The 21,142-nt window shown below is 45.8% G+C and overlaps 1 protein-coding gene across 1 annotated transcript in view; it reads right to left on the reverse strand.

Moving 5' to 3' along the window:
* GALNT18 (polypeptide N-acetylgalactosaminyltransferase 18) overlaps positions 1 to 20,868 on the reverse strand; it is a 355,083-nt gene extending 334,215 nt beyond the window's left edge. Inside the window, exon 1 of the mRNA XM_007471405.1 lies at positions 20,203 to 20,868. Within this exon, the coding sequence (XP_007471467.1) occupies positions 20,203 to 20,437 (235 nt within the window). The 5' untranslated portion in view covers positions 20,438 to 20,868. The remainder of the gene's footprint in view (positions 1 to 20,202) is intronic.
* Between the last annotated feature and the right edge of the window lie 274 nt (positions 20,869 to 21,142).

Below are 21,142 nucleotides of genomic sequence, written 5' to 3' on the forward strand. Positions count from 1 at the left end.
ATTGACATGCTGTTCCTGCAAGGAAGTGGGATGAATTTTCTAGATAATCCTCAGCCTTTCGTCTTTCCCCCTACTGTGTCTGTTCTAGGGCCAAAATGTACCTCCAGCCAAACAAGGGGCTCCCTCCCCCAAAGTTCCTACTATGGTTTCCTGGAGGAACCATGTTCCTTTTTTGTGCTTTTTTTGTTCATTAAGTGAATATTTTCTTGTACAACATTTTAATTTCCTTAATAATTTTTAACTATATTTCTTGAGCTATTTTCTTAGTGGTTGATCTGGCGCTTACATTATACATTTTAATCCATCCAAGCCCATTAACTTAATTCTAGTGAAATACAGAAACTTTACTCCTATATAGCTCTAGTCCCTCCTTTCCATTTTTGTGCCTCTTCTGTGCTTATCGTCAAACATATTACATTTCCATATGTTAACAGGCCTAGCAATACAATTACATAATGTATTTTGTTTATGCAATTCCTTTTTAAATCAGTTAAGAGAAAAAGGAAGAAGAAATATGGAATTATACTGTATTTTACAATTGCCTATATAATTACATTTGGCGGCTCTTTTTAGTTTTTTGAGTGAATTCAGATTACTGTCTGGTGTCATTTGCACTCAGCCTGAAGAAAATCCTTTAGTATTTCTTGCAAGGTGGATCTGATGGCAATGAATTCTCTCAGTGTTGTTCACCTGGGAATGTCTTTATTTTGCCTTCATTTTTGCCTTTTTGTTTGTTTGTTTGTTTTGGTTTGGTTTGGTTTTTTGGCCACACAGTGCAGTATCCGGGAACTCAGTTCCCCGACCAGCGATCAAACCCATGTCCCCTGCATTGGGAGCACGGAGTCTTAACCACTGGACCACCAGGGAAGTCTCTATTTTTCCTTCAAGGATAGTTTTGAAGGATAGTTTTGCTATATAAGATTCTTAGGCACCATTGTTTCTGATGAAAAATCAATTGTTAATCTTATTAGGGTTCTCTTATAGGTGATGAGTAGTTTTGTTCTGTTCTGTTACTGCTTTCAAGATTTTTTTCATTATCTATCACTAAATATGCCATTGGTGTACTTAATGGTGTTCCACATTTCTCTGTCTCTGCTCATTTTTCTTCATTCTTTTTTTCTCTTTTCTTCAGTTTAATAATCTCTATTGATCTGTCTTCAAGTTTGCTGATACTTTCTTTCGCCAACTCAAATCTAATTGTAAATGCCTCTAGTGAAATTTTCATTTCACTTTTCATATTTTTCAAGTCCAGAATTTCCACTTTCTTCCTTTTTATAATTTTTCTCTTTATTGATATTCCCTATTGATAAGACATTGTCATCATATTTTCCTTTAATTCTTTCAGCAAAGTTTTCTTTAGTCCTTTGGATAAATTTATAATAGCTACTTTGAGGTCTGTGTCTGGTTAAGTCCAACAGCCAGGTCCCCTCAAAGATAATTTCTGTTGTCTGCTTTTTTCCTCTTTATGGCTTACCTGTTCTCCTGTCTTTGATGTCTTCTAAATTTCTGTTGAAAACCAGACATTTTAGATAATATATTTTAGCCACTCTGGATACTGGTCACTACTCCTGCCCTCCCCTGCCCCAGGACTTGTTTTTGTTTACATATTTGCTTGTTTATTTGCTTAGTGACATAAATGGACTAGTTCAGTGACATCTTTTCCCTGCACAATGTGCAGTCTCTGATGTGATTCCTTGGAGGGTATAGCCTTGGCCCTGTGCACTCCCCCTATTCAATCCCCTGGGATGACAGTGGTTTTAGCAGGTCTTTTTTTTTTTTTTTCCTCTCTCTTTCACTTATCTCCCTGTTAAACTTCTGGATGGACTGCCTTATTGGTATCACACCCAGCTGTTAGCCTCCACTAATTGCTACCTGATTGCTCTATTATTTTCAACAGTACTTTGAGGCATAAATTGTTCCACAGTCTGATCCACTTAAGTTCAGGCTTCTTTGCAAGGGCAGTCTTTGAGGCCAGTCTTTAAAGCTTGCTTTGACCCCAAGAAGGTTCTTCTCAGATATCTCCTTCTCTGGTTCTATCTGTTAAATGTCTAGCTGGTGTAGCTGGCCTGCTGTCTCTCATGTTGCTATCATGATACTACTAGCATCCTCTTAAATACTTACCAATTGCTTTTAGGCTTGAGGTTTCTCACACTTTGTTCCAAATAAAGTGGAGAGCTACAGAACTCTGTGTTCTCACAGCCCACCTCTCCCCCTAGGCAGGATCTCTGTACCACTACTCTGGAGCTAAGAGTGGGGATGGCAGTCCGCTTCTCTCAGTGACATGCCTGCTCTATGAGTGGGGTATTGGGTAGGGATGGCAGCCACTAGTCTTCTTGGATTGCCTCTCCTGGCATGGAAGCTTCACCCCATGTGTGGGTGGACAATTAGGGCCCAGTATTCTTTTTTTTTTTTTTTTTTTTTTTTTTTTCCTGTTCAGCACCCCTTTACTTTGATTTTTTTGGTCATTAATCTGTTCATTTTGGAAGAATAAGTAATTAAAACAGTTTTGTAAAGTATTTTTTGGTGTGTGTGTGTGATATTTTGTTGGAGCATCTACAAAAGCAATAAAAATACCTGTCCAAACCCTCAAAGATGCAGATGGTGTCATGAATGTTTTGAAGACAGGAAACCATGCAGTCCTATTTTAAGAAATTCTATTTATTTTAAAGTCAAATAAAAAATTTTCCCTCCTCTTTAAAGTGCCTGACTGGCAATAGAATTTTTATGGCATCCATTTACAGAAAAAAAAAAATCTAGTAGATTTAGGTTTGAATACCACATCTCTTGGAGATACAGAGATCTTTGCAGTTAACTTATGTTTTCACCTACTTACTGGCTGACTTCTTAAAAATGTGTAATTTTTCATCTGTTTTTCTATTTCCTTCAGTATAATTACATCATCTCCTTAACCAGGAGGATTGCTGTCTCCTCCTCAGCTCTGTATCATTAATGAAGATCTTTGACTGTGTGTTGGGTTTCCTTGGTACAGGTTCAGGCGGACTCTCAACCTGTGCCACCAGGGAAGCCCACACGTATGGGTTTGATTAATAAGTTAAAAATCCATTTAAAAGCATTACTGAATTTCTGATTATCCTTTGTCACGTGTGGTCTCCACTGACAGGTGGTGACCATGCCAGGTACCTGGCTAGGTTTCAGTTTCAGGACCAGCAAAGTAAGCCAGGCTTACAATTCAGGTGACCCATCGTTGAGCCCACGTTGCTAGGGAGAGGGGAGGAACAGAGTGGACAGGCAGTCTGTTTCCGGTCCTAGATACTCTGGGTAGCCTCTGGCGACATCACGCCAACGACTGGCCATACCAGAATTTGAGCCGAATCTGTCTGACTTCAAAATCCAGCACCTTGTCTGAGCTGGAAGAGGCAGGGTTGCTGCGTATCAGAAAGCCACTCCTGGGACCAGAACCCAGAGTGCCATTTCAGAGCTTCGAGAAGCTTCCTGGATTTTGCTCCTGTTTTCTCAAACTGGCAAAGACCAAGTGGCCTCCACTCTCAAGGCAAAGAGAAAGTGATAAGGAATTTGGGAAGCTTTTCTGCCCCAGGGAAGAATCAGTCTCAATGACAGTTTGGTATTAACTAGCTCAGCCATGCAGGGAGGCATAATTAGTTTCCCAGACCAGAGCTTCATTCCACTGGTCCCCCACAACCCAAGGGCTAGAGAATCTGTTTGAAATGAAAAGAAAAATAAAATCATCGCTCTCCTCAGCTCACCTATTGGGCTATTGCTCATAGCCACGAGCAAAAGGTGAGGCAGCCATCTGTCTGCTGAGGTATAAAAAAGAATGGAATAGTCATTTTTGAATGACATTTTCAATTTTTTCCCTATGTCTACTATGCCCCCTTCCATCCTACTGCTTAAATGACTCTTTTCAAATCAAAAATATCAGGGAATAATAGGAAAAGGAAAATTGTAGTAAAATCCGTGGCTCCTGCTAACAGGCTGCTCTGTCTTGGTGGGCAGAGTCCTAGGAGAAATTTCTTCCTGCCCATGTCCTGGGTGTACAGACTGGAGAGGGTGGGAAAAGCCGTGCTGGGCCTCTGTGAAAACCTACATCCATGGGTGGGGTGATTCCCTAGGCAGCCCCCGGGGGACCAAGGGTTCTGGGCTACCCGATTTCCAGCCCTGCTTCTGCCCATGATGCCCAAGGAATTTCAGCAGTGCAGGAAGGAAAAACCCTCTCCTGACTCTGGAGTTTTCCTCTGAGAGTCCTCTTCCCCCCTGCACACAGTTCCTGCCACCTCTCTCCTGAGTGTGAAACAGCACGTCCCAACGCACCACCATCACCCTGGAGACGACACCCTGAGATGGCGGGATCCATTCTGAGGTTCTCACAGGCCTCAGGGCAGAGAGGAGGCCGAGTCCAGATGGGAAGCCAAAAGCCAACTTTCCCTTAGCTCCGGGCCCAGAGGAGTTCTTTATCCTTTCTTGGAAATTAAGCTATACTTTCTCCTTCCAGCTGACTCTCCACGTATCCATTTAAATGACCTCAACTTTGTCCCTCCTCTTGAAACACAGACACCCTGTTCAGCTGTACCTTTTCTGGAATTATTCTCTGCTTTTGGTGCAGGTTTATTTTTTCCCTTCTGTGCCCACAAGATTGCTTTCATTTGAAAGTGACCACAAGTGACAGCTTTATTACAATAAAGACATTGAGGGTCCCCTGAAGGCTCCAGGTTTTTCTCACCAGCTGATTCCTGGGAGATCTCAGGGTAGGAAAGCACATTTGACACACACACACACACACACACACTCACACACACACGCGCACACACACACACACACACGCACACACACCCCACTGAACCACAGCTTCCCTTTGATTAAACCATGAAACAGTAGTGTAAGCTATGAGGGGCCAGGAGAGAAACCCCAGGAGTGCGTATTTTTCTGTCCCTGACCAAGAAGGAGGACAAAGCATGAGACAGCCTCACAGAAGTCACCCCCAAGCCTGGAGGGATGGGAACCAGCTCTTCGGGCACCTGGCTTCCCTTCCAGACAACTTTGAAGCCAGAGACTGGGATATGAATTTTCTTACTAAGTGGTTTTAGTCAGGCCTGCTTATTTTTTCATTTAGTCACTCAACAAATTCCTAATTAACCCAACTGTTGTACATGCCCTACTGGCATGTAGTTTCCAGTGAAACACTGGAAAATGGAAAAAATAGGACCCTGCCTCCACTCACAAGGAACTCACAGTCCAATGGGAAAGCAGATCAATAGTTACAGTACAAGACAGATTTCTCACCTGTAAAATGGGGCTCAGGATCTCACAGGCTTATTTTAAGGATTAGACAATACAAAGAGGATTAAACAGTACCAAACATCTAGTCAGTGCCTGATAAGTGTCAGTTTTTTTCTCTTTTCCTCTCCTTGACAGAAGATCTCTGCCCCTCCTCCATCTGCACCACTGCGTGGGTTTGAAAAGCTGGGAAGAAGCCTGCTCCCCATACTGAGACTGCATCACCAGGAGCTACCATGTGCTGCTGGACCTGAAGACAGGTCCTGCTCAACAGTGCTGTGTCCCCTGTCCTGAAGATGATCCCAGGTGGTGGGGTGCAGGCCCCAAGGACCCAGACAGAGCAGGCAGAGGGGACTGGGCCTCCAGCCTCACCACATCTAAAGGAATCTGCCCATCCTTTGTCCCTTTAGCACCTGGCTTCATCTGAGAATATACAACCAAGGGTTACTTCCCACTGCAGAAATTTCTTCTGAGGTTGAGGGGAGTAACTGGATGCAAAGGGAAACTTTCTGGACCTGATTCAGGACCCTTACATCCCCATCCCAGAGTCTCTAGCACGTGGGGCAGGGCCTTCAGGGTGGTCACCTAGTTGCTCTGGGCCTTGGATCTCTCGACACAAAGTTAGAAGGTGGGGATGGTCTCACTCCTTCCGGGTCTAGCGTGCTCTGATTCTCAATAAAGATCCTTCGGATGAGAGCCTTCACAGTTGACATCTGACTTGAGAACTGCCAAAGTTGGAAGGCTCAACCTTTTTTGCTAATTGATGAGGAAAGAGGGAAGGACTGCATTGAGCCGCACAGCACAATACTGTTTCCTAATATTGACCAGGGTGAAATAAGACATTTAATTTTTGATTTACAAAAATCAATGCATACTTTCTGTACTTCTAAAGTAATTACAAACTCAAAAATACTTATGCCTGTTTGGCTAAAAAACAACTAGCTGTTGTTGAAAAACATTCAAAATTCACAATTGTATAGTTTTAGGTATATAAAAGAATCATTTTAATTCTTTTGTTAAGACAATTATCATCTCCCTACTCATAAGGGACCAAAATAACTCCCACTAATCAAGAAATGGTTTATTGCCCAGGAAGTTTAATAACGATTTAGTACGATTCTCTCTAGTAAAAAAGCAAAACCACCCCTCAGTTTTCTGTCACTAGTAAGGGATCTTTTTCAAAAAAGACTTTAAATAGATAAGTACTAAAAAAAAAATGTAGTGTGTACCACCCCAATATGAAACTACATCTATTTCTGAGTTGTAAAAAATGTATATTAAAATTATATCATGCAACAAAATGCACATTTTGTAGGGGGGAAAGAAAGAAAAGATTAAATTGAATCCTCCTGACAACTGGCTTAAATCACACCTTCCTGCCTGCAACTGAAATTATAAGTCACATTGCTTTGTGTTAAATCAAATTCACCCCAGCAGGAAGACAGGCTGCTGCAGCTCCAGTTCTACTGGGAGGTGGGTGGAGATGGAGGAAAACATTTCTCTCCTCTAGGAGGCTCTTCTTCCACCAGGGATTTGGGGAAATGAGACTCTCTGGCCAGGTAACTGGACACCTTGCATAACTCTCCCACCAGCCAAGGTTTCTACAAATAGTGCATTCCTGACATTGTCCCCTGCCCACTGCAATGCCAAGTGGGTTTTACAAAACAAATATTTCTCTACAAATGAGTGCAGGTCCCCAGGCCAGCAGGCTTAGAATTTCAGAGCAATAGTCAAATCAAACTGAGACACTCCAGATGTCTCAGCTGAGAAGCTGTCACCAGCGTGAGGCTGGGCTTCCCTCTAACCTCACTTCTGATCATCTCAGGCTCGTCTTAACCGGAGAAGTCCTCACACACACATCCTGTCTAAATGAACCGAAACAGGGTTCAAGGCTGACAGCCTAGGTGTTACAACCAGAAAACATACTCCTGACCGTATTTTCTATATGCCAGCTCCAAGAGGGAAATGTGGTGGGAAAGAAGGAAAGAGGGAAAGCAGGAAGACTGAAGAAAAGAACGTGTTCCCCGCCCCCATGCCCACCATGTGATAGGCAGGGTGAGGTGCTGTCCTGTACCTCATTTAATCAGCACCTCATTTAATTTAATTTCACCTCATTTAATCAGCACAACAATCCTACAGGGTTTAAGGAGCAGTCGTCCTCATTTCTGTGGTTAGGGAAACTGAGCACAGGGAAGTGAAGAGACTTGCCCAAGGTCACCCAGCCTGTAAACGGCAGCACTGATTCCAACCACTCCACATTTTTTTTCATACTTTGCCATGCTCAACAAGACTCAGGTCTCCCACTTCCAGGCAACTGTTGGTTTTACTTACTGCCTGAACTTGCTCTCACCTAATCTTCCCTTCTCCACTCCTCTAAATCCTCCTCATTCTTCAAAGATGTGCCATAAGTTCCAGTTCCTCGGTGAAGTCTGTTCTACCGGTGCACTCTTCCAGAATTCAACATTAACCCTCATTACATTAGTTAGTTTGTGGAAGATCCTCAACTGTTTCTTGTGTTGTCTTCCTAGCCTGATGATGAGCTTTTCAAAGCAAAGGACTCTGTCCTACATATTTTGTCATTTCCTGACACAGCTGGCACAGTGTCAAGCCCACAAGAGGTGCTTGGAAGCAGCCACAGAACAGCCTGGATTGGTGCCTTTAAAAGCTGGGCTCGGGCTTCCCTGGTGGCGCAGTGGTTGAGAGTCCGCCTGCCAATGCAGGGGACATGGGTTCGTGCCCCGGTCCGGGAAGATCCCACATGCCGTGGAGCGGCTGGGCCCGTGAGCCATGGCCGCTGAGCCTGCGCGTCCGGAGCCTGTGCTCCGCAATGGGAGAGGCCACAACAGTGAGAGGCCGCAACAGTGAGAGGCCCGTGTCCCTCCCAGGGGCTCCCCTTTTCTCCCAGAGCATTTCTCCCACAGTGGCCCCCAAGGCCTGTACAACCTGCTCCCCACCTGGCCCCTCTCTGGCCTCACCCCCCACCCCTTTCTCTCACAGTCACTCTGCCCTGGCCACACTGTTCCCAATACACATACACCAGGTACATTCCTGCCTCAGGGCCTTTGCACTGGTCCTTTCTTCCACGTGCAACTCTTCCCCTAGACAGCGCTCACACCTAATTTTCTTCAAGTCTTTCCTTATCAGAGAGCACCTGACTACCTCATTTAATTGCAAAGCTTTCATGTTTTTGTCTTTGTTCCACTGACATACCCCCAGCACTTACCAGGTACTCAATAAATGCTAATTGGATGAAGGAAGGGAAGAATCTGAACATGTGATCAACAGAAGGTAGGAGTACCTCCCAGGTCACTGTCAAACTCCAAGCCACAAGAGAGGGGAACAGGAACTTGAAAGCAGGTCTGCAATTTCTCCAAACCATCCCAAGCCTCCACCCCAGGCCCCAGTAAACAATGCCAGACTTGGGATCCATCTCCAACATCTGCCCACAGAACTAGCGGCCCAACATTATATACACTTGAGCCCAGATATTCCACTTTCGCGATTAAATGGGAATTCCTGGCACACCTGGACATGTCTGCTGTTTCCTCTGTGTGCACCTCTCCCCACTATGGCCCCCAACTCAACCGCATGCCCTGAGCCTGGAAGACCCCCCCAGTGAAGCTTTGTCCTGAATGAGCGGAGGAGGTGGTCTTGTTCACACTAAGTCTTCTGGAAACTGATACTGCTGGCTGCGAAAAGCCAGGCCTGGAGCCCCTCTCAGCCTTCCAGAGCTCTCTGCCCTATCAGCTCCTGGCACGAGCGACCTCCTGCATCTCCAGGGAAGGACACTGACAAAACAGTCGCTTGGTAACCCACCTCAGAGCCCTGCTACTCTCATGAATCCTTCTTCCAGTCTCATCTCCAACCTTTCTGCGAAGAGAAAGGGATGATCCTGTTTTCTCTTAATTAGTATCACTGGAGCAGGAAAAACAAGAGGGTCCCTAGCCCCTCACTAAGGGGCTTGAGAAAGGTAACTTACTAACTGTATCATGTTAATTACAGTCACTGAGACTTGATTTCCTCATCTGTAAAATGGGGGTAATGACATCATCCCCCAGGGTTGCTTACAAAGTTAAAATGAAGTATCATATGTAAAGTATTTAGCACATAATAGATACTCTACAAATATTAATTCTCTATCCCTTCCAGTCTCTCCTCCAGATAAGTTCAGACCTATTTCTACAACCCTTCCTCCCTCGTTCTTTTTTCTAAGTTTTGAGTCATTGACAAAATTGTCTTTCATCATTTTCCACTGGATTCCCCTTCTAATATAAATCCTCAGCTTCTAATAAGTTTTTTTTAAAGCCTGGCCCAATTATAGACTTGGAGAGTCTACGTCATAATTCCTGCATGTTACACTTTCCTCCATATACTCTTTTAGAAAACAAAGCAAATCAGAGGATCAGTTTATTATTAAACTGAGATTTAGAAAATGGAAGAAACCAAAATGTTAAGACTCTTCTCCAAGCCCCGTGAACTTAGAGGCAGGTCTAAAGCCTCACCCACACCCCTCCCATTCCTCCGTGGCTCCTTCTCTTGCATCAGAGAAATATGACGATGACTATTAGACAAAGTCTGTCATACTCGTCGAGATCCTCTGAGGCAGGAACCACATAAACACAAGCATCATAACTCCAGTAAAGAGAAACCAGAAAACCCCTCTGCTCTGGGACCGTACCCATCCAGAGCTAAATAAACCTGAAACAGAAGATCAAAAAGGATCTTCCACATGGATAACAGAAAATGTCACCAGCATAAACAGGAAGAGAGATTAGTTCAATAAAGGAATAAAGTCACATGTGTGGGTCTCAAGTAAGATTTTTGCTTACTTTTAACTTCCCAGCATATAACTCACAAGGTTATTAATACGGACTCCTACTGTTTGGGGCAAATAAACAGCTGCTGATGTTTTGTGCCCAAACCACTTTATTAGAGCTTTCCTTTACAGCAATTGTTTTTTTCCTTTCCAAATCCTGAGAGGCTCAGACAGCTGAAAAAAACAGGGAGCACTAAGGCAGAACGAATAACAAGGAGGCAGCCTGTGTGGGCAGGGAAAACAGGGCAGGGGCTGCTGGGACCCTCACCGTCCTCTTTACGACTCTTGGACAAAGTCACCGTTCAAGAGCAGAGAACAGAAGACACAAATGTGGTGCAATCAGAAGGGCTGTTTTTGCCACAATGCTAGGAGTTACCATTAAACAGAATTTACCAATGTGAGAAGATGAGGATGACCAACCATCCAGGTTTGCCCAGGGTTGAGGGGCCTCCTTGGACCCAAGAATTTCAGTTTTAAAAGAGTGAAAGTCCTGAGCAAACAGGACAAGTTGGTCACCCCAGGAGCCACATGACTGTGCCAGTGCACGGGAAAGCACTCAGCACTGGGCCTGGCATATTGTAAGTGCCCGAAAGTCACGTGTGGAATCTGAATGAGCTCTGGCCTGCAGCTCACAGTCTGCTTTTCCTACGAGGCCAAGTTCCTGGGGGGGGGGGCGGGCACAATCATCCAAGAGAAAGAGCTTTCCAGAGCCTCCTTGCTGGCACCTCACTGCCCCTTCCAAACAAGGCCTTCTCCCTCTGGCACCCCAACCCCAAGGTTCCTGACTTACACAAGGACAGACCAAGCCGCCTGCCTGGATCCCTTTTCCATCAGTCTCCCGCTTGAACACAATCGTTGATAAAATGATCTCCCAGCCCCTTCTCTGTGAGACTGTCATCTTCTTTTCACTTCTGGGGAGAGCAGAGATGCTGAAGACAGTTTCCCTTCTTAGCTCCACCACCTATCAGCTTTGTGACCTGGGGCAAACTAAGTCGCTACATCTCAGTGTTCTCACCTCTAAAACTCTCCCTCACTGTGCGGTGAAGATAAAAAGCAATCATGCATGGACCGCACCTAGCCCAGTCCCTGACACACAAGAATAATTCTCTTCCTCCGTTCCTTCTGATACAATCCAGCTTCAATTCGTTACATACCTGTTGCTCTTAAAATAAATCAAGGGTTCGGCTAAGATTCTCATTTGGCATTTCTGTAGCTTTAAATCTCTCCTTAGCTTTCTAACTCCTAAAATCATTGGCCCAAGCAATTTTGTACTGTTCTCCTAAGTCCTCATATGCCACTAGCATGACACTTATAAGCGCAAGTTTCAAACCCTGTCCTGCCCAGGTCCCTGAATTGCCTTCCCTCTCCTCCAGGATCTCAGCTGCCTTTCACTCTAAGTCCCCAGGGCCCACAGATGGGTGTGCAAGTCAGACCAGTGAAGCTAAACAAGGTACCAGAGCTTAAGGTGTAGCACCCAACCATCTCAAACAGGTGCTCCACTCAGAATCTTAAACTCTGGACACTGGAGGAATGAACCCATTCATGCCAAAGAGTTAGCCTAAGCCTCCTCTTCGGGCATCATTTTCCATTGTTCTCATCTGTCCTGAGGAGATGGGTGCTGATGCCACTTCTCTGGATCTCTCCAAACACCATTTTTGTCTTATAAAGGACAGTGATAACAAACATAGCCCAACAAGGTATGTCTGCCAGCTCCAGTACCATTTTAGCAATGCCATCATAGAGGGAGTCTGTCACTATCTCACTGGGGCTGGACACTTACGGCTTTCCACTGGCATCGTTAAGGGCAGCTTCATCTCCCCAAAGCAAACCTTCACAAAACTGAAACTGAATGTTGGGCAGTGAAAGAGATGCATACCCACTGACTGGGAGGGTCTGTCCTAGCAACATATTTTAATCTATAATTGTGTAGCCAGAAAAAACTACCAAAGCATTCGTGTTCATATAATCAGGAATCCTCTTGCTTAAAGCTCCAGTTGGCCGCATTCAGCTGGGTCCATAAAGAGTACATAGACCCACACAGAAGATGCCAGAACAGCAACCGTTCCCAGCTGCTGTCACAACATATTGGATGTTGGAACATTTGTGTGGTAATTTGTTATTAACAATAATTTAAGCACCAAAGCGTATGAATGATTAAGGTTAACTATAAATTGAAGGAATTTCAAGGTTATCAGATTCTCTTGCATATTAATATGCTTTCTTAAGTGGGAGAAAAAGGGATGGAGTGCGAATGAACACAACATGTTAGGACACGCATCATCCTGGCCCTGCCCTGGGGCGTGTGCCCTGCATGTGAAGGCATGTGTGTGAGGAGGGGGGAAATATTGAAAATGCCTGTGCTCAAGCATTGCATTGTGGAATGGCACTAACTCTGACCCCGAAGGCAATGTGAGATTTGATAAGATGACAACTATAGGCACAATGGAATAATCAAATCTCTGCAGAATTCAAGACGCTCCAGCCCTAGGGAGACTTTCAAGGCCAGCATAAAAAGTGCAACCCACCATTCATAGAATCTAGACCATCAACCAGCAGACCTAACCTACTCTGCCCCTTGCTTTCTACCACAGTGCCCATCCCACATTTATAGACTTCTGCCCCTCCAACTTCATGTATAATCCTCTCTCTCCCAAAATTCCACCTTGGTACCTTCTGACTACATTCATCACTCATATTCAGCTTGGTGTTTCCCCAAAGGACTTTCTGTGCAATATCACCTCCATCTGGACTGCCCTCCTACACGCTTCTCACAGGGCAGCCTATCTGTCCTAGTCTCCAGAATTGAACCCAAGCAACGAAAAAGGGCAACAATCCTAAAGAGACCCCCAAGCCCCAAATCAAAGCAGTAGCCCATTCAGCTTTCCAAGTTAGGTCAGAAATCCTATAGGATGGTAATGAAGATTTTCCAGTAACCCTGTATGTGGCTCTGGATCCCATGAGCATCTTTGCAAAAACACAGACCAGCCAAACCCAAGTAACTGAAGCTGAACTTCAAGGCCCTCACAAACCAGAAAACCAGACTGTGGCTCTCCGACATTTCATTCTGAATTCTCCTTGAGATTCTATATCAACCTACTTATCAAGGGCAAATAACAATTTATGTCAAGTGAGTGGGAAAGAATGTGGAATTCATTTATTTTACAGCCTACACACTGCTGGATAAAAATGAAAATTCTTTGGCCACACGAAAAAGTTGTATTCTTTGGCAAGGCTTTTCTACTCCATGTAGATGTGGTCCTGGGCTATTAATAAAGATAATCGGGCTCAATCTCTAAATTTTGCTATTGAACTCTCTCAAAATATCAATCTCTGTTACTAATATAATTTTACATGCCACAGTTCATTCTGAAGGACAAATAGGTTTACTCTTTAAATGACACCCTTTCCTCAAATAATCTCCAAGCATTTAGCAAACATCATATCCTCTTCTTTACAACCCTGCCAAGTCAGGAATCAGATGAGAAGGACACCAGCCAATTCTTAGTGACATCCAAAAGCCATAGGGGACAGAAAAAAAAAAAAAAAATCTCCCAACATCCAGGCCTTGGATATTTTCTGATTTTTAGGAACCATATATGCATTTGTAATCTTGGTGAGCAACCTACTGTTACTGGCCTGATGTACATTAATATGCACATAACATGCCTAATAAAATTTTAGGAAACAAAAGCAGTTAATAATCCATTTCTCCCATTGTTGGAATGATATTGACTCAATGAAGTAAGATAATGGATTTAGAAATTAGTCATATAATGTAATACACTATTAATCATGGTATTCAGAAGGGTAAATAGATGTTACAAGAACACCACCCAGGAATTCAATTTCCTTTTAGATTTGTTTACTCTCTTGAATTCTTTATGCTACCATCATCCCTCACAAAAATCTAACACTCTGATGTTTCCTTTCTCCCAAAACAGTGATTTGCAACCCTTCCTTTAAAAAGATAGCATAGCCCTTTTAAAAATGAAATATTTTACAGAATTCCAAATATAAGACAGATGAAACAGGAACAACATTGGTTGCATGGAGAGAATGGGTACCGGCGGGGACCAAGAGACCTCACTTGACCCTTTTATTTCATTTTTATTTTTTAATTTATTTATTTTATCTATTTATTTATCTTTGGCTGCGTTGGGTCTTCGTTGCTGCGTGCGGGCTTTCTCTAGTTGCGGCTAGCAGGGGCTACTCTTTGTTGCGGTGCACGGGCTTCTCACTGTGGTGGTTTCTCTTGTTGCAGAGCACAGGCTCTAGGTGCACAGGCTTCAGTACTTGTGGCACGTGGGCTCAGTAGTTGTGGCTCGCGGGCTCTAGAGTGCAGGCTCAGTAGTTGTGGTGCACAGACTTAGTTGCTCCGTGGCATGTGGGATCTTCCCGGACCGGGGCTCGAGCCTGTGTCCCCTGCATTGGCAGGTTGATTCTTAACCACTGTGCTACCAGGAAAGCCCAACCCTTTTATTTCTTAAGTCCCAGGACAAACCTTCCAGAAGCTTGGGGCTCCTGGGGACAGAGTTTGAAAATCACTACCCTAAGGCATATGTGTAAAGCAAAAATTATGTATATAAAATAGAACACAGGCATAATATATATCTCATTAATTAATTAATGATATCTGGAAATAAAACATATATATAAACACACAAATCGCAAACACTGATATCGCAAGAGGAAAAACTGGCAAAGGACACCAATACGAGGTTAAAACAAATATAGGGCTGGGGGGAAGATACTAAGTTCTACAGTAATCAAAGAAGTACAAAGCAAAAGAATAGAACATTTGACAGTGGTTACATCTGCCCAGAAAAAGTTGAAGGACAGCACCCAATGCTGGCCAGCCTCCGTGAAACAGGTACAATAATACATTGCTATTGGCTGTATAGAAAGACCTTCCTTTTGAAAAACAATCTTTCACAAATATGTTCATATTCTTTGAATCAGTGTAATCCCACTTCTGGAAATACATCATTAAAATCATTCAGAAGAAGAACACGGTGAAGTGAAGATGTTTATTTCTGCGTTAATTATAATAGAAAAGCAAATGTTAAGTAACAGGCAATTGGTTAAATCGATAATGGTATATTGATGGTGCAATATTATGCAGTCACTAAAAATACAGTAAAACTTCTCTTTAAATATCCTCCACTTAATCGCCTCTCCCGATGAAGCATGCTTTCATTCTCTCCATGAAAAACAAAACAAAACCAGGATGTCTTTGTCCCTCTGTGTCAGCTTCTCTCTCCCACCCCATTCACATCTCCTGCTAACAACTGAGTAATACTCCTACCAAGAGTTTGTTTCCAAATGTGTTTAGACTCTTGGTACTTGTCATTGTAACAGCATAATTTAATTACATATTATGTAAACCAATGGAATATCATTGCTAAAAAGATGAGAGTTGTTTCTAAGAAAATTAATTTAAAGCCTTGGAAAGACTTATAAAGTTAGTCACATAACTAGCAGTCAAATTACTCGTGAACAAAATCACTGCAAAAGACCAGACAAAAGTCATAAAAATTTAGACTACTACACTGCTTCATAAGCATCTTCAAGTTCTCAGTGAATGTTAAAGAAAACAGAACTAGAAGTCAGACTTTGTAAACAGCACCTTATGGGAGTGGTTCATTCAAGGAAGATGATCAGAAAGGCAATGGGCAGACCCAGCCCAAAGACAAAGCCTTGGCCTTACATCAAAAGGCTAACAAATAAATGCACATTTTGAATAATATTAAAACAAAATATTTAATGCATGTATGTAATATTTTGTTTTATTCTCCTCTTTAACCAGTTTCTCAATAAACTAACTTAAACCCCAACTGTGTTGAATAAGAGGGATTCTGTTGTCCTTTAAAAATGAGTTCACTACAACAGGGGCCAGGAGTGTCTTGATTCACCACTGTATCCAATTTCACCTCCCCAGTGTGTTGCCTGGCACATACTAGGTCTCCAATAAATAAGGATTAAATCAATAAACTATGTAGCAAATATGGAAAAACTGCTTCTAACAAAAAGCAAACTGAGAAAAGCAGAATATTAAATTACATGTAAACCACGACTACACCTTCATTTTTAAATACGGAGGCAGATGGACAAAACTAGAAGGCAATGCTCAAAATACAAAACAGTTGTTTTAGGTTATGAATTAGAGGCAATTTTATACATGTTAAAATATTTTCTTCAATATTGGCACATTCTTTTACAGATTCAAAAAGATACTCATCGAAAAAAAGAGGGGCTTCCCTGGTGGCGCAGTGATTGAGAATCTGCCTGCCAATGCCGGGGACACGGGTTCGAGCCCTGGTCTGGGAGGATCCCACATGTCGCGGAGCAACTAGGCCCATGAGCCACAACTACTGAGCCTGCGCGTCTGGAGCTTGTGCTCCGCAACAAGAGAGGCCGCGACAGTGAGAGGCCCGCGCACCACGATAAAGAGTGGCCCCCGCTCGCCGCAACTAGAGAAAGCCCTCGCACAGAAACGAAGACCCAACACAGCCAAATATAAATTAATTAATTAATTATTTTTAAAAAGACGTTGTTTTGGTTTCTACTGGACTTCCACAGTAAGAAGTGAATCCACATTTCCGTTTCTTAAGCTCTCCAACACTTCAGCCTCCTTCAGCACCTTCTACTTAACCCACTGCACCACCTCCAGCAATCCCATCTTTCTCCTCCTAAGACCAAACGTGTACTAACACTTATTTTGTGTTTCCAATCTATCAGGATGCTATTTTTAAAATCTGGAGGTATCCACCCTCTCATTTACTATCTATCTGGTTAAAAAAAAATTATCAAAACTGCAATTTACATTCCCAAGAGATTCCCAAACACCATCTAATTAAATCATTCAATCAGAAAACAAATTAAAATAAACTACCACTGCAACCCCCAAGAGAAAAATAAACTTTTCAGTCATGACTGGAATGTAGCTTTAGGGTGACGCTCCAAAGCCTCTTCTAATTGCAAGTCCTATGGAGCATCCAGCAGAACATTCTGTGACATTTGCAGCTTCCGAGACAACTTTCCTTCCAAAGCAAAGAGGAGCCTGTGCAAGGCTCCAAAGCAAAACAGTCATTTGAGAATGGAAATGCTTTTATTATTGACTAACCAGTGCACTGGGGATCCTCACTGTGTACCCATTCATTCATCCACTCGTCCATCCAACACGTACTCTCTGAGGAATGTGCCAGGAACTGTCCTGGGTGTTCCACGAACACTTTTTAAGTGAATGTAACCTCTGCCTTTTGGCATGAAACAAAACAAAACCCAGAGATTCCTGAGTTTAACTATGGAAGAGTCTCCAAGTGGAAAGGCTATGACTCCATCATCCCTCAGCCACCCTCTGAAGTCTCTAAGTCTGACACCCACTCCCACCGTCAAGTGACTCCAGGAGAGCACTGCTGCCCCTGTGACCCTCTGGCCCTCTTAGGAGACAGTATAGTATGTGGTTAAGAACACAGATCCTGAAGCAGCATTAGATGGGTTTAAATCCCTGCACCTTAGGCAAATCATATAACCTCTCCATCTGTAAAACGGAGCTAATATACCTACCTCATAGGGTGAGAAGGATTAAATAAGTCAGTATACATAAAGCACTTAATGCCTGGCACATAGCAGCTGCTATATAATTTTTAGCTACTATTATTATCATCCCTATTCCCCCTCAGCTCAGCAGAGTAAACCGGATGGCTCAAAATGCTCTGCTAACTAGAGGAAACTTGACAGTGGAATACAGACAATCAGCCTGTATCATCAAGGACAAGCCTTTGATCTATTCCTTTCCCACCCTTTGCCTTCAGAGAGCTGCACTTGGCCAGTCCGAAATATAGTAGGCCCCTTACTTAAGGAGGTAAATCCCTAAATTTAAATTCCCCAAATACTAGCTCAGGGATGGCTCCAGCACCACCGGGGGAGCTGTCACTACAACCAGCCAAGCCCCTCTGCCCTCCCCCTACTTCACGGCTAGTCTTTCCCAAATCATTGACCCTTCCCCAAGCCGCTAGGGGTTGTGGCTTCTCCCTTTCCGCCTGAGAATCTGGTCATTTCTGAATATCTATGGGACTCATAACACAGTCATTGCACATACACAAGAGAACTGGAGCAACACATGTTTTAAGAATCCTGCTTCCTGTTATTTTCCCGTCTCTCTCAATTTTTTCAGGTATATATTTGAAAGTTCCGAACAAGGCACAGCTATAAGATTTCTTGGGAGCAAAAGCACAAAGCCTCCTTTCAACTTCCACATTGCACTCATTTTCATGTACAGCCTTATAAATCATGTGACACGGTCCACATTCTACATGATAGGGGTGCACTCTGGGATGAGCTCATGGGTTAATAATGTCTTCTTACTGCTTCCCAAAGTAGTACCTTGCTCACCTCCTCCCTGACCAGATCAGAAAGCACAAGAGAATCATTTTCCAGGAACATAAATACACACACACAGAATCTGTGAATGAAAATCTCTTAAAATCTGTGGGCAAACTGGAAATGTCAAAGTAAGGTATGGCCTGTGTCTCCCTGGGAACATCCTGAATCACCCTGGAGCAAACACTGTACTTGCATTGCTGACTAGTTGTCAATCTGGACCCATGGGATGGAAAAGGACGAGAAACACAGCAACAGGCACCATCAGATAGATAAACTGGTCTGCCACGCAAGCCCAGTGGCAGGCTGAGAGGCAGAGGCAGGTATGAAGGACAGCTGTGAACGGAGTCCTTTTCTGGGGAAGTGTCAGAGCCATGAACTTGACTTGAAGTCATCAGTCAGTCAGGAAGCACCATGGATACGTATACCTCTCCTGCACTCACCTGAACCTCCCCCTGGGAAGGAACTATTCTGTACACGTGGGGAAACAAACCAAATGTAGAGAGAGCAGCTGTCCCCACGACGACAGGGGCAGCAGATGCAAGGGTTGGATCCTGACACCCATGTGTCAACAAAAGAGAGTGCTCCTGGGGGAGAAATATTCAACCAGATGACGGTGCCAAGGTCTGCCGGGTGCTGAAACCAGAGCCTAGCAGGCCTGCCAGGTTTACAGGTGAACTAGGCTCAGCTGGCCCTGCCCTGCCCTTAAAAAGCTGACATGCCTGATAGAAAACAGGTGGAGCAGAGGCGAAGAAACGAGAAATGTGAACGTGAGACATGGGCATGTGTGTGCACACACGGCCGGCAGGGCCCAGAGCTCTCTATCCGCTGCCTCTGACCCCTCATCGAACAGGGTTGCCTGGGAAGAGCGCTCCGTACGCCATCCTCCCCTTGGTCCCTGCCCTGGCCTCGAGCGCAGTCACCCGGCTCAGCCTTAGACTCCAGACCCACCCCGCGCGGGTCTGTCTGCTCTGCCCCAGCCGCTCCCTGGGCCTGGAAGTGGAGCTACCGGAGGGAATGGCCTTCACGGCAGCCCGGGGCGGGTTCTCAGGGTCCTGGCCGGAGGCACCACCGCAGTGAACAGAGCTCCAAGCTCCCATGCTTTTTCCCCGCGCTAACACCTGCTCCTGGAGAGGGTCTTGGACCCGCGGGTAGTGGTGGGAGTGGGGACCGCTAAGGTTCAGACAGCACTCCTAGCCACAGAGCCCCCTGCACTTCCAACAGCCTACAGGCCGCTCACGGCGTGGCTGGAGCTGCGCAGTCTTCCTAGCTCCGGCTCGTCCCGCAGGCTGTGGGTCCTAAATGGCAACGGCTGGGGCCGCTCGGGCATCTCGCCGTAGGCCCTATAGCGGCCAGATGAGCTCGATTGCCCGCGCGCGCTCCCTTGTACACCCACCAACGTTCACACGTACGCACACCTTGAACTGGACCTGTGTGCAACCCCTCGAGCAACCAGCCGGTAGCCACACGCACACTGACACTCGTGCGCAGCGCGCCACCACGCCGCCAGCGAGCTGCACACACCCGCTCGTGGAGCCCCGCGCACACACGTGTGCCCTGGAGAAGCGCGCAGGGCCGCAGACACTGAGGGTCCCGCTCTCAGGCAAGAGCGTACACGCAGCCCCCCAAGCGTCTGCGGACTCAAAGCCCCGCAGTCGCTCGAGAGATGCCTACCAGCCCCAGCGCACCCCGCACCGCTGTGGGCACTCCCTGACCCCGTGGGCCGCCCAAGTTTCCCGGGGCGTCCGTACCTTGGATATGCTGCTTGATGACATTCTCCAGATGGTCCAGCCGTTCAATAATCTTCAAGGTGTCCCCTTTGTCTTCCTCCAGCTTCTTGTCGGGTGCCGGCTCCTGTCCCCGCACATAGACGCTGGCGATGTAGTTGGTGACCCAGCCCACGTAGAGCAGACAAATGATGTTGGTCATGCCGCTCAGGATCACGCAAGTGGACACCAAAGTTTTGGTCTTTCTGGTGCACACCATTCTGGGCTCCCTCCTCCATAGAGAGCTCCCGGGGGCCCCTCTTCTTTGCGCACCCCGGGCTCCCCTGTACTGTGCTCACACCCCCTAGCACGCCTCCGGCCGCCGGGCGCCCGAGCACCTAAGTCCCGACGTTCTCCAAAGCCCGGACCGCTGGCGGTGGAGCCGCGGTGGCCAAGTTTGGAGCTCCCGCCGCTGGTCGCCCGGAGAGAGAGCTTGACAAAGGAAATGAGGTGGATTTTTTCTTCCAAATTAAAAATCTCCGAGCCCTTCTCGGAGCAGTCGCGGGTGGTCTGCAGCCGCGCGCCCTGATACGCACGTCTGGGAAACTTTGCCACAGCCTGGGTCCGCGGCCGCGCCGCTTCCCATCGCCGGGCGCCGACTGCCTTAGCGGTCCGACCGGCCCGCGCTGCTAGAAGGACAGCGGCGGCGGCAGCGGCGGCAGGGAGAGCCGCGGACACAGCGGCCCGGCCCCCTCCGAGCGACAAGCGCCGCCACCAATCGCGCTCCGGCTCGGGAGAGGGGCCGGGGCTGGGCGGTCGCAGACCAACTGGGAGGGCGCGGGGGGCCGGCCGCGCCGCTTCCCATCGCCGGGCGCCGACTGCCTTAGCGGTCCGACCGGCCCGCGCTGCTAGAAGGACAGCGGCGGCGGCAGCGGCGGCAGGGAGAGCCGCGGACACAGCGGCCCGGCCCCCTCCGAGCGACAAG

This window comes from Lipotes vexillifer, unplaced genomic scaffold, assembly GCF_000442215.2.
Source record: "Lipotes vexillifer unplaced genomic scaffold, Lipotes_vexillifer_v1.1 scaffold6, whole genome shotgun sequence".
NCBI classification, from domain to species: domain Eukaryota; kingdom Metazoa; phylum Chordata; class Mammalia; order Artiodactyla; family Lipotidae; genus Lipotes; species Lipotes vexillifer.